At 51.5% G+C, this 13145-nt stretch overlaps 2 protein-coding genes across 4 annotated transcripts in view; one reads left to right on the forward strand and one right to left on the reverse strand.

Moving 5' to 3' along the window:
- The window catches only part of chtf8 (CTF8, chromosome transmission fidelity factor 8 homolog (S. cerevisiae)), a 17442-nt gene extending 5738 nt beyond the window's left edge, over positions 1-11704 (reverse strand). The window contains exons 1-4 of one of the 3 annotated variants that reach the window (XR_013576979.1): positions 11595-11704; positions 11333-11450; positions 8574-8887; positions 1977-1996 (exon numbers count right to left, since the gene is read on the reverse strand). Coding sequence is in view for 1 of the 3 variants with exons in the window: in XM_078544743.1 (XP_078400869.1) it covers positions 8630-8887; positions 11333-11450; positions 11595-11623 (405 nt within the window). In the remaining 2 variants the exon portion in view is untranslated. Of the gene's footprint in view, positions 1-1976; positions 1997-8388; positions 8888-11332; positions 11451-11594 lie in introns of those variants that run through there. The other 2 variants (XR_013576978.1, XM_078544743.1) reach the window with 2 other exon arrangements.
- Positions 11691-13145, forward strand: part of utp4 (UTP4 small subunit processome component) — a 44526-nt gene continuing 43071 nt past the window's right edge. The window contains exon 1 of the mRNA XM_078544711.1: positions 11691-11910. Coding sequence (XP_078400837.1) covers positions 11752-11910 — 159 coding nt within the window. The 5' untranslated portion in view covers positions 11691-11751. The remainder of the gene's footprint in view (positions 11911-13145) is intronic.

Consider the following 13145-nt stretch of genomic DNA (forward strand, 5'->3'; position numbering starts at 1 on the left):
AAATGCATTGGAGACGGTTCAGAGGAGGTTTACTAGATTGTTACCTGGAATGAGCAGGTTGTCTTATGAGGAAAGGTTGGACAGACTGGGCTTGTTTCCACTAGAGTTTAGAAGAGTGAGGGGTGATTTGATTGAAGTATACAAGACCCTGAACGGTCTTGACAAGGTGGACGTGGAAAGGACGTTTCCTCTTGTGGGTGAGTCCAGAATTAGGGGGCACGGTTTTAAAATTAGGGGTCTCCCTTTTAGGACAGAAATGAGGAGAATTTTTTTCTTTCTGAGGGTTGTACGACTTTGGAATTCTCTGCCTCAGAAGGTGGTGGAGGCGGGATCATTGAATATTTTTAAGGCAGAGGTAGATAGATTCTTGTTAGGCAAGGGAATCAAAGGTTATCAGGGGTAGATGGGAATGTGGAAATCGAAACACAAGAAGATCAGCAGTGATCTTATTGAATGGCGGAGTAGGCTTGAGGGGCCGAATGATCTACTCCTGTTCCTATTTCTTATCTTCTTTGCAGGGCTGACAGGCTGGGTCTGCCTTTGTCGTTTCCGGTGCCTAGTACGATGCTGGGTGGTCCATCCAGTTTCATTCCTTTGAGGCTTTTGGGCGGTTTGATACAACTGAGTGGCTTGCTAGGCCATTTCAGAGGACATTCAAGAGTCAACAACATTGCTGTGGGTCTGGAGTCACATGTAGGCCAGACCAGGTAAGGACGGCAGATTTCCTTCCCTAAAGGACGTTAATTAACCAGATGGGTTTTTATGACAATTGACAATGGTTCCATGGTCATCATTAGACTTTTAATTCCAGATTATTGTTGAATTCAAATTCCACCATCTCTGTGCTCTTTCCCTATAGCCTTACAATTTCTCCATTTCCTGCATTATCCAATTCCTTTTTGAAAATTCTTATTGAATCTGCTTCCATCACCCTTTCAGGCAGCCCATTCCAGATAACAATTCGCTCTGTCAAATAATGTTCCTCATGTCACTTCTCTTGACTTTCTCCATCAAAACCCTTCATGATTTTGAACACGTCTATCCAAAGTTCCTCTTGACCTTCTTTACTCTAAGGAGAACAATACTAGCTTCTCTAATCTCTCCACATTACTGAAGCCCCTCATCTCTGGCACCATTCTAGTAAATCTTCTCTCAGGCCTTAACTTAAAATGCGTTATCCAGAAATGAACAAAATACTTCAGCTGAGATGTAACCAGTGTTTTATAAAGGATTAACATAATATCCTTGCTTTGTACTCTATGCCTCTGTTTATAAAGCAAAGGATCCTTTCTGCTTTTTAACAGCCTTCTCAACTTGTCCTGCCAAACATTCGTATAAATACACCTCCAAATCTCTGTTACCACAAGCCACTTAAAATTGTACCATTATTTTATATTGTTTCTCCTCATTCTTCCTGCCAAAATGCATAATGCTCTCTTTATTAAATTCCATTTGCCACATGTCTGTGACGTCACCTGTGTATATCCTCCTGAAGTCTGATACTATTCTTATTGTTTACTATAATTTCAAGTTTTGTGTTATTGGAAACTGGGCTCAGGGCAATTAGGGATAGGCAACAAATGCTGGCCTTGCCAGTGATGCCCACATCCCATGAAAGAATAAAGAAAAAAACTGACAACTGGGGACTCGTCCACACTTTCCTCCAGTGTGAATAACAATTGCTCACCACCACTCTCCGCCTTCTGTCCTTCACCAGTTGTATCCAGGCTCTTGCTGTTCCTTTAATCATGGACTTCAATTTTGCTAACAAGTGAATTGTCTGATATTTTGCCAAATGCATTCTGAAAGTCCTTATACATAAAATCAACCACACTACGCTCATTAACCCTCTCTCGAGGGACTGGAAGGGGTGCCAATCAAACGGGCTGCTTTGTCCTGGATGGTGTCGAGCTTCTTGAGTGTTTTCGGAGCTGCACTCACCCAGGCAAGTTCATTGGTTGGTGAGAAACTGCTGTTAGGGAGTGTCATCAAGTAGCTGAGAATTAGAACACATTCTTTTTAAAAGAAGGGGCTACTTACATTTAAGTAAGAAACACAAGCAATAGGGAAATAAAGTTAAGTCGAAGCCAAGTAAAATAAAGTTGCATAAGTAAACCAAAGTTCACGCAAGGAAGTAAATTGAAGCCATGGCAGGACAGCTTGCTCGTATGGAATGCGTGTCTTGTAATATGTGGGAAGTTGTGGATGCTACCAGTGTCCTAGACAGCCACATGTGTAGAAAGTGTCACCAGCTGCAGAACCTTGAGCTCCGGGTTTTGGAGCTCGAGCAGTGGCTGGAGTCAGTGTGGTGCATCTGCAAGGCTTATGTGGAAGCCAAGTTACTAAATATATTTAAGAAGGAAATAGATAGATTTCTAGACTCTAGAGGTGTCAAGGGGTATGGGGAGAGAGCAGGAGTATGGTGTTGAGATAGAGGATCAGCCATGATCATATCGAATGGCGAAGCAGGCTCGAAGGGCCAAATGTCTGACTCTTGCTTCTATTTTCTATGTTTCTAAGGCTGGGAGCTGCATAGATAGCATGTTCAGAGAGGTGGTCACATCGCAGCTTAGGAGCCTGGAGGCAGAAAGGGAATAGGTGATCGCCAGGCAGTCCAAGAAAATTAAATAGGTAGTGCAGGAGTCCCCTGGGGTCCCCTTCACCAATCGGTTTTCTGTTTAGGATACCGGTGAGAGCATTGGTTCCTTAGAGGAGTGCAGTCAGAGCCAGGTTTGTGGCACCACAGATAGCTCTGCTGTACAGGAGGGGAGAAAGAAGAGGGAAAGAGCAATAGTGAGAGGGAATTTGTTAATTAAGGGAGCAGACAGGCGTTTCTGTGCCAGTAGACGTGACTTCAGAATGCCTCCCTGGTGCCAGGGTCAAGGATGTCATCGAGCGGCTGCAGGACATTCTTCTGGGGGAGGGTGAATAGCCAGAGGTCATGGTCCACATTAATACCAATACTTTAGGTAGGAAAGGGGATGAGGTCCTGAAAGCAGACTTTAGGTAGCCAGGAAGGAGATTGAAAAGCAGGATCTCGAAAGCAGTAATCTCAGTATTACTGCCAGTCCCACGTGTAAGCAAGTATAGAATTAGGAGAATTGAGCAAATAAACACGTGGCTGGAAAGCTGGTGTAGGAGAGAGGGCATCAGATTTCTGAGGCATTGGAACCGATTCTGGGGAAGGTGGGACCTGTACAAGCCGGACGGTCTACACCTGAACAGGACTGGGATGAATATCCTCATAGGGAGATTCGCTGGTGCTGCTGGAGGGGTTTAAACTAAACTGGCAGGGGGATGGGAACCTGAGGGCAAACTCAGAGCAGGGAACAGGAGATGGAGAATTAGTGAGTGATTCTAAAAGACAGAAGCAGCACAGGTTAAAAAGTGTACAGCACAGGAATTTGGCAGTGTTAAAAGTTATATATATAAATGCAAGGAGCATAGTAAATAAAGCCAATGAGCTGAGGGCAAGATAGACACATGGCAGCATAATATCATCGCTAGAACAGAAACTTGGCTTAAAGAGGGGCAAAAATAGCAGCTCAACATCCCTGGATATAGAGCTTTCAGGCAGGGTAGGGAGGGGGATAAAAAAGTGGGGGGTGTAGCATTATTGGTTAAAGAAACAATTACAGCTGTGAGGAGGGATGATATACTAAATGAAGCATCAAATGAGGCCATATGGGTTGAGCTCAGAAATTTAAAAAAAGGGCAGCCACACTGCTAGGAATGTACTATAGACCCCCTAATAGTGGGAAAGTATGTTGTGAAGAGGACATGAGGAGGTTGCAGATGGATATAGGTAGGTTGAGTGAGTGGGCAAAGATCTGGCAAATGGAGTTTAATGTGGGAAAATGTGAAGTTGTTCACTTTGGCAGGAAGTAAAAAAGCAGAGTATTAATTAAATGGAGGACGGCTGCATAATTCTGAGGTGCAGAGGGATCTCGGTGTTCTGGTACATGAGTCACAAAAAGTTAATATGCAGGTACAGCAAGTAATTAAGAAGGCTAATGGAATGCTGTTCTTTATTGTGAGAGGGATTGAACATAAAAGTAAGGATGTTGTGCTTCAGTTATACAGGGCATTGGTGAGACAACACCTCGAATATTGTGTGCAGTTTTGGTCTCTTTATTTAAGGATGTAAATGCATTGGAGGCGGTTCATAGACGGTTTACTAGATTGATACCTGGAATGAGTGGGTTGTCTTATGAGGAAAGGTTGGACAAACTGGGCTTGTTTCCACTGGAGTTTAGAAGAGTGAAGGGTGATTTGATTGAAGTTTACAAGATCCTGAATGGCCTTGACAAGGTGGATGTGGAAAGGATGTTTCCTCTTGTGGGTGAGTCCAGAAACAGGGGGCACTGTTTTAAAATTAGGGGTCACTCTTTTAGGACAGAGATGAGATTTTTTTTCTCTCAGAGGGCTGTGCGACTTTGGAATTCTCTGCCTCAGAAGGTGGTGGAGGCGGGGTCATTGAATATTTTTAAGGCAGAGGTAGATAGATTCTTGTTAGGCAAGGGAATCAAAGGTTATTGGGGGTAGATGGGAATGTGGAAATCGAAACACAAGATCAGTCACAATCTTATTGAATTGTGGAGCAGGCTCGAGGGGCCAAGTGGTCTACTCCTGTTCCTATTTATTGTGTTCTCATGGAAGGGAGTTAGAAGAGCAAATATGTAGACAGATTTCTGAGTGCAAAAGCAATAGGGCAGTGATCTTTGGGGACTTCAACTACCCTAATATCAATTGGGTATAAACAGTGTGAAGGGCACGGGTGTAAAATTCTTGAACTGCATTCAAGAGAACTTTTTTACCCAGCACGTAACAGATACAATTCTAGAGTTAGCTTTAGGAAATGAAGCTGGGCAAGTAGATGAAGTAGCAGTGGGGGACCATTTTGGAAATAGTGACCATAATACAGTTAGATTTAGCACCATTATGGGAAAGGACAAAGATAGGACAGGAGTAGAAGTTCTAAATTGGGGGAAGACAAATTTTATGAAGCTCAGAGGTGAGTTGGCGAGATTAGACTGGATACAGCTATTCGAAGGAAAAACTGTGTCAAATCATTCAAAGGGGAGATTCTACAGGTACAGTGTAAACATGTCCCCACAAAGAAACAGGGTGGTACTGTCAAATCTAGAGCCCCCTGGTTATCCAGAAGCATACAGGGTAAGATAAAACAGAAAAAGAAAGCTTATAACAGTCACAAAAATCTTAATATTGTAGAGGAGTATTGAAAGTACAGGTGTTAAGTAAAAACAGAAATTAAGAAAGCAAACAGAGGATATGAAAAAATATTGGCAGGTAAAATCAAAGAAAAGCCAAAGATGTTTTACCAGTACATTAAGAGCAAGAGAATAACTAAGGAAAGGGTCAGGCCTATCAGAGATGTACATGGTAACTTGAGGGTTGAAGATGTGGGCAAGGTTCCCAATGAGCACTTTGTCTCTGTCTTCACTAAGGAGAGGGATGATGCAGACATTCTCGTTAACGAGGAGGAGTGTGAAATATTAGATACGAAAAGCATAGTGAGAGAGGAAGCGCTGGAGGGACTGAAATCCTTGAAGGTGGATAAGTCACCAGGGCTGGATGGATTGTATCCCACTGTTGAAGGAAGCCAGGGAGGAAATAGGGGATGCAATGAGGATCATTTTCCATTCCTCATTAGATACTGGCAATGTACCAGAGGATTGGAGGTCTGCGAATGTTGTACGATTATTTAAAAAAGGTGCAAGGGATAGGCCGGTCAGTCTGACTTCAGTGGTGGGCAAATTATTGGAATCAATTCTGAGAGACAGGATATACTGTCACTTAGAAAGGCACAGGTTGATCAGGGATAGTCAGCATGGTTTTGTTAGGGGAAGATCGTGTCTTAACAACTTAATACAAATTTTTGAGGTAATAAGGATTGATGAGGGTAATGCAGTGGATGTTGTCTATATGGAGTTCAGTAAGGCATTTGACAAGGTCCCACATGGCAGACTGGACAGGAAAGTGAGGGGAAGGTGGCAGGTTGGATCCAAAATTGGCTCAGTGGCAGGAAACAAAGGTTGATGGACGTTTTTGCAAATGGAAAATGGTTTCCAGTGGGGTTCCACAGGGCATGAGAAGTTGATCGTGAAGAGGGTAACTGTCGACTCCAGGATGATGTCAATGCTTTTCGTTGAGTGGGTGGAGAAGTGGCAAATGGAATTCAATCCGGAAAAGTGTGAGGTAATGCATTTGGAGAGGGCAAACAAAGCAAGGGAATACTCAATAAACAGGAAGTTATTGAGATGAGTTGAGGAAGTGAGAGACCTCGGAGTGCATGACCACAGGTCCTTGAACGTGGCAGGACAGGTGGACAAGGTGGTCAAGAAAGCATATGGGATGCTGTCCTTTATTGGGCGAGGCATTGAATACAAAATCAGGGATGTAATGATGGAACTATATAAAATGCTGGTTAGGCCACAGCTGGAACTTTGTGTAGAGTTCTGGTCACATTACAGGAAGGACATAATTGCTGTAGAGAGAGTGCAGAGGAGATTTACAAAAATGTTGCCAGGGCTTGAAAATTGCAGCTGTGAGGAGAGATTGGATAGGCAGGGATTGTTTTCCTTAGAGCAGAGGAGGCTGAGGGGTGACCTAATTGAGGTGTACAAACTATGAGGGGCTTAGATAAGGTAGACAGGAAAAACTTGATTCTCTCTGGTTGAAGGGTCATTTACCAGGCGGCATAGATTTAAGGTGATTGGTAGAAGGATTAAAGAGGACATGAGAAAAAACTTTTTCACCCAGAGAGTGGTGGATGTCTGGAATTCACTGCCTAAGTTGGTGGTTGAGGCTGAAACGCTCAACTCATTGAAAAAGGTGCCTGGATCTAAGCCTGGAATGCTGTAACCTGCAAGGCTACAGACCAGGTGCTGGAAAGCGGGATTAAAACGAGCAGCTAGTTTCTTATTTCTCTTCTTGGCCGGCACAAACACGATGGGCTGAATGGCCTCTTTCTGCATCGTAACTTTTCTATGGTTCTAGGCAAGTGAGGAGTATTCCATCTCATTCCTGACTTGTGCCTTGTAGATGGTGGACAGGCTTTGGGGAGTCAGGAGGAGAGTTACTCATCATGGAATTCCCAGCCTTTGACCTGCTCTAGTAGCCACAGTATTTATATGGCTAGTCCAGTTCAGTTTCTGGTCAATGGTAACCCCCAGGATGCTGATGATGGGGTTTCAGCAAAGGTAATCCAGTTAACCATCAAGGGTAGGTGGTCAAACTTTTTTTATTCTTTCAGGAATGTGGGCATCGCTGGCAAGGCCAGCATTTGTTGCCCATCCCTAACTGCCCTTGAGACCAGTTAAGAGCTGCCCACCTTGCTGTTGGTCTGGAGTCACATGTAGACCAGACCAGATAAGGATGGCGGATTTCCTTCCCTAAAGGGCATTAGTGAACTAGATGCATTTTTATGACAAATCAACGATAGTTTCATGATTACTATTATTGAGGCTAGCTTTATATTCCAGATTTTATTCATTGAATTTAAATTCCACCAGCTGCCACGGTGGGATCTGAACCCATGTCCCCAAAGCATTAGCATTAAGGTGATTGGTAGAAGGATTAAAGAGGACATGAGAAAAAACTCGTCCAGTGAAATTACCGCTATGCTACCACCTCCCCAGGACATGATCATTTTGTTGATGGTCATTGTAACTTGTACAACACTTGTATGTCATGAACATTACTTGGTGATCATCAGCCTAAGCCTGAATGTTGTCCAGATCTTGCTATGTATTCCACTTTGTCAGACAGATGCCAGTGTTGTACCTGTACTAGAACGGCTGACTAGGGGGGCATCTAGTTCTGGGGCAAAAGGGTTTGGCGCTACTGCCAGGATGTTCTCAGGGCCCATAGCTTTTGTAGTACACAGTGCACTCAGTCATTTCAAGATATCACATGGGGTGAATCAAATTATCTGAAGATTGGCATCTATGATGATGAGGATCTCAGGAGGTGTGTCAGTTCCAGTCCAGGTCCTTTTGTCTATAGCCCAGGCCAGCACAGATTACGTTGTACAGCTGATTCTATTGTGATAAAAACAAAAAACTACGGATGCTGGAAATCCAAAACAAAAACAGAATTACCTGGAAAAACTCAGCAGGTCTGGCAGCATCGGCGGAGAAGAAAAGAGTTGACGTTTCGAGTCCTCATGACCCTTCAACAGAACTGATTCTATTGTGTATGTGCCAACACAGGTTACATCGTCTGATTAGTTATATTGATTTCTGCACACAGTGAAATATTCCTAAAAATACTTGCTCTCCCTATAAGTCTCTATTTCAACCAAAACCCCAGTTTCATGGCTTCCTGTCGATATATTGTTAGTGAGAAGGAAAGACTAACAAAAGGAAATACTTATTATTTATATATAATTTTAAAAAATCAACAAGTTTGCTATAAAATATGTTTTAAACATAGGTTCATCTTTTAACAATCTACTTTCTGAGGTAAAGTTCCCGAAGAAAATGCTACAGGTATTCTGCAAATGTCACAATCGGAGACAAACAGTCATTTAATATCCAGTATTCAGTCACCTGACGATATGCAGATCTGCTGTTCAGGAAGAGTCCTGTCGGTGGGTACAGTCCCACTATAGCTTTTTAGGCACATTCGTAATAATGGGCTTGGGACGGGTTTTGAAGATGATTTTTTTCTTGATGAGTGCGGTGATTAGGTAACGGTGTGAAACGCTTTCTTCACTCACTCCTTGCTCAGCTTTCTCCATTTCCATCGGACTCTCAGCTCCTGCCCTTGCAGCAGCCTTTTTTACTAGTACCGCAAATGGCCTTTCCAGACGGCTGACTTTACCATACAGGATGTGGTGGCCAATTATCAGTATTGGGACTCCCTGGGGAAGGGGAGAGGGAATTAAATGCACCAGAGATTACTCAATCCAGAAAATAGCAAAGCAAAACCATCTTACTAATTAGCAACATCGAGCACAGTTAATTGTGCCCCATAGCAAAGGCAGGAACCACAAACAGGAACAGCCTAGGGCTAATAACCTAAAGTATTCAGGTACGGCACTAAGGTACACACACCTGAAAGGGACAGAACAGAAACATAGAAAATAGGAGGAGCAGGTTATTTGGCCCTTTTGAGCCTGCTCCGCTTTTCAATGTGATCATGGTTGATCCTCTATTGTCCATCCCTAGTTGCCCTTGAGAAGGTGGTGGTGAGCTGCCTTCTTGAACCGCTGCAGTCCATGTGGTGTGGGTACATGGGAGGGGGTTCCAGGATTTTGACCCAGTGACAGTGAAGGAACGGCGATATATTTCCAAGTCAGGATGGTGAGTGGCTTGGAGGGGAACTTCAATGGCCTCCTAGCCATTGAACATCAAGGAGCGATGTTTGGATTTTCTCTTGTTGGTGATGGTCATTGCCTGATACTTGTGTGGCGCGAATGTTACTTGCCACTAGTCAGCCCAAGCCTGGATATTGTCCAGGTCTTGCTACATTTGGACATGGCCTACTTCAGTATCTGAGGAGTTGCGAATGGTACTGAACATTGTGCAATCATCAGCGAACATCCCCACTTCTGACCTTATGATGGAAGGAAGATAATTGATGAAACAGCTGAAGATGGTTGGGCCGAGGACACTCAGGGTCTTTGGGGGGGGGGGGGGGGGATTCAGGGGAGGAGGAGTTTGGGACCTGGGGGAGTGGGGGGAATTGGGACAGGGGGGGATTGGGACAGGGGGGAGGGGGGGATTGGGACAGGGGGGAGGGGGGATTGGGACAGGGGGGAGGGGGGGATTGGGACAGGGGGGAGGGGGGGATTGGGACAGGGGGGAGGGGGGGATTGGGACAGGGGGGAGGGGGGGATTGGGACAGGGGGGAGGGAGGGATTGGGACAGGGGGGAGGGGGGGTAGGGGGGGAGTGGGACAGGGGGGAGGGGGGAGTGGGACAGGGGGGAGTGGGACAGGGGGGAGGGGGGGAGTGGTACAGGGGGGAGGGGGGAGTGGGACAGGGGGGAGTGGGACAGGGGGGAGGGGGGGAATGGGACAGGGGGGAGGGGGGGAGTGGGACAGGGGGGAGGGGGGGAGTGGGACAGGGGGGAGGGGGGGAGTGGGACAGGGGGGAGGGGGGGAGTGGGACAGGGGGGAGGGGAGGAGTGGGACAGGGGGGAGGGGTGGAGTGGGACAGGGGGGAGGGGAGGAGTGGGACAGGGGGGATTGGGACGGGGGGAGGGGGGATTGGGACGGGTGAGGGGGGATTGGGACGGGGGGGTGGGGATTGGGACAGGGGGGGTGGGGATTGGGACAGGGGGGGTGGGGATTGGGACAGGGGGGGTGGGGATTGGGACAGGGGGGTGGGGATTGGGACAGGGGGGGTGGGGATTGGGACAGGGGGGGTGGGGATTGGGACAGGGGGGGTGGGGATTGGGACAGGGGGGGTGGGGATTGGGACAGGGGGAGGGGAGGATTGGGACGGGGGGAGGAGGGGAAAGAGTTGGGACAGGTTGGGGGACGGGGGAGCGGGGCTCAGGGGGACCGGGCTCAGGGGGACGGGGGAGCGGGGCTCAGGGGGACGGTGGAGCGGGGCTCAGGGGGACGGTGGAGCGGGGCTCAGGGGGACGGTGGAGCGGGGCTCAGGGGGACGGTGGAGCGGGGCTCAGGGGGACGGTGGAGCGGGACTCAGGGGGACGGTGGAGCGGGGCTCAGGGGGACGGTGGAGCGGGACTCAGGGGGACGGTGGAGCGGGGCTCAGGGGGACGGTGGAGCGGGGCTCAGGGGGACGGGGGAGCGGGGCTCAGGGGGACGGGGGAGCGGGGCTCAGGGGGACGGGCCTCAGGGGGACGGGGAGGCGGGGCTCAGGGGGACGGGGAGGCGGGGCTCAGGGGGACGGGGAGGCGGGGCTCAGGGGGACGGGGAGGCGGGGCTCAGGGGGACCAGGCTCAGGGGGACGGGGAGGCGGGGCTCAGGGGGACCAGGCTCAGGGGGACGGGGAGGCGGGGCTCAGGGAGGCGGGGCTCAGGGGGACGGGGAGGCGGGGCTCAGGGGGACGGGGAGGCGGGGCTCAGGGGGACGGGGAGGCGGGGCTCAGGGGGACGGGGAGGCGGGGCTCAGGGGGACGGGGAGGCGGGGCTCAGGGGGACGGGGAGGCGGGGCTCAGGGGGACGGGGAGGCGGGGCTCAGGGGGACGGGGAGGCGGGGCTCAGGGGGACGGGGAGGCGGGGCTCAGGGGGACGGGGAGGCGGGGCTCAGGGGGACGGGGAGGCGGGGCTCAGGGGGACGGGGAGGCGGGGCTCAGGGGGGCAGGGGGCGGGGCTCAGGGGGGCGGGGTTGTCACCTCTCTGCTGAAGTGCAGGTCGCCCATCAGGTTTCCAGGGAGGCCGCTCTGGCCCCGGGACTCGATTTCTCCCTGAAGTTCCAGCATCAGCCACTCGGAGCCAGAACCCTCTCCGGGACTAAAAATAAACATAAAAAATCATTAAAAACAAATTAGTGCGGATGCTGGAAACATGAAATAAAGGGGGGGGGGGCAGGGGAGGGGGTCAGAGGGCGGGGGGGAAGGGGGGGGGTTTGCGGGAGTCCGGGTCCGGGTCTCTCACCGGGGCAGCTGGACGGGGATTTGAACCATTTTCTTCTTCTCCGCTTTTCCCGCCCTCGGCTTCCCGCCCGCGTCACTTCCGCTGCCCGGCGGGTCTGTTTCCGGGTGAAAGGCGAGCACACGCGGACCGTGAGGAGACCCGGCTCCAAACCCCCGGGATGGGCGAGTTTCTCATTCACCGGGTCCGCTTCTTCCAGTTTGTCCCGAGCGGGATCCGCGCTCTGGCCCAGGATGGGCGGGGGGACCGCCTGGCTCTGGCCCGGGAGGACGGCAGCCTGGAAATCATCAACTTCACCCAAAACTCCATCCAGGAGAAGGTAACAACCGCGGCGGGGGCGGGGGGGGGGAATCGGGGGGGGGAATCGAGGGGGGAGGGGGGGGAATCAGGGGGGGAGGGGGGGGAATCAGGGGGGGGAGGGGGGGGGAATCAGGGGGGGGAGGGGGGGGGAATCAGGGGGGGGAGGGGGGGGGAATCGGGGGGGGAGGGGGGGGAAATCGGGGGGGGGAGGGGGGGGGAATCGGGGGGGGAGGGGGGGGGGAAATCGGGGGGGGGGGGGGAAATCGGGGGGGGGGGGGAAATCGGGGGGGGGAGGGGGGGAAATCGGGGGGGGGGAATCGAGGGGGGGAGGGGGGGGGAATCGGGGGGGGGAGGGGGGGGAATCGGGGGGGGGAGGGGGGGGGAATCGGGGGGGGGAGGGGGGGGGAATCGGGGGGGGAGGGGGGGGGAATCGGGGGGGGAATCGGGGGGGGAGGGGGGGAATCGAGGGGGAGGAGGGGGGGGGAATCGAGGGGGAGGAGGGGGGGGGAATCGAGGGGGGGAATCGAGGGGGGGAGGGGGGGGTGGAATCGGGGAGGGGGGGTGGGGGGGATCGGGGGGGTGGGGGGGGATTGGGGGGGTGGGGGGGGGATCGGGGAGGGGGGTGGGGGGGGATCGGGGGAGGTGGGGGGGGTGGGGGGGATCGGGGAGGGGGGTGGGGGGGGGATCGGGGGAGGTGGGGGGGGTGGGGGGGAATCGGGGAGGGGGGGTGGGGGGGGGATCGGGGAGGGGGGGTGGGGGGGGATCGGGGAGGGGGGTGGGGGGGGATCGGGGAGGGGGGGTGGGGGGGGGGGGATCGGGGAGGGGGGTGGGGGGGGATCGGGGGGGGTGGGATCGGGGAGGGGGCGGGGGATCGGGGAGGGGGTGGGGGGGAGTTGGGGGGGAATCCGGGAAGGGGAGGGGGAATCCGGGCCCCGGAGTGGTGAGGGACACAACCCAAACCTTTCAACATTCACTGACCGAGCTCTGCACTGTCTGAGGATCAGTACTGAGGGAGTGCGGCACTGTCGGAGGGTTAGTACTGAGGGAGTGTGGCACTGTCGGAGGGTCAATACTGAGGGAGTGCGGCACTGTCGGAGGGTCAATACTGAGGGAGTGCGGCACCATCGGAGGGTCAATACTGAGGGAGTGCGGCACCGTCGGAGGGTCAGTACTGAGGGAGTACGGCACTGTCGGAGGGTCAATACTGAGGGAGTGCGGCACTGTCGGAGGGTCAATACTGAGGGAGTGCTGCAC

This window comes from Cetorhinus maximus, chromosome 6, assembly GCF_964194155.1.
Source record: "Cetorhinus maximus chromosome 6, sCetMax3.hap1.1, whole genome shotgun sequence".
Lineage (NCBI taxonomy): Eukaryota > Metazoa > Chordata > Chondrichthyes > Lamniformes > Cetorhinidae > Cetorhinus > Cetorhinus maximus.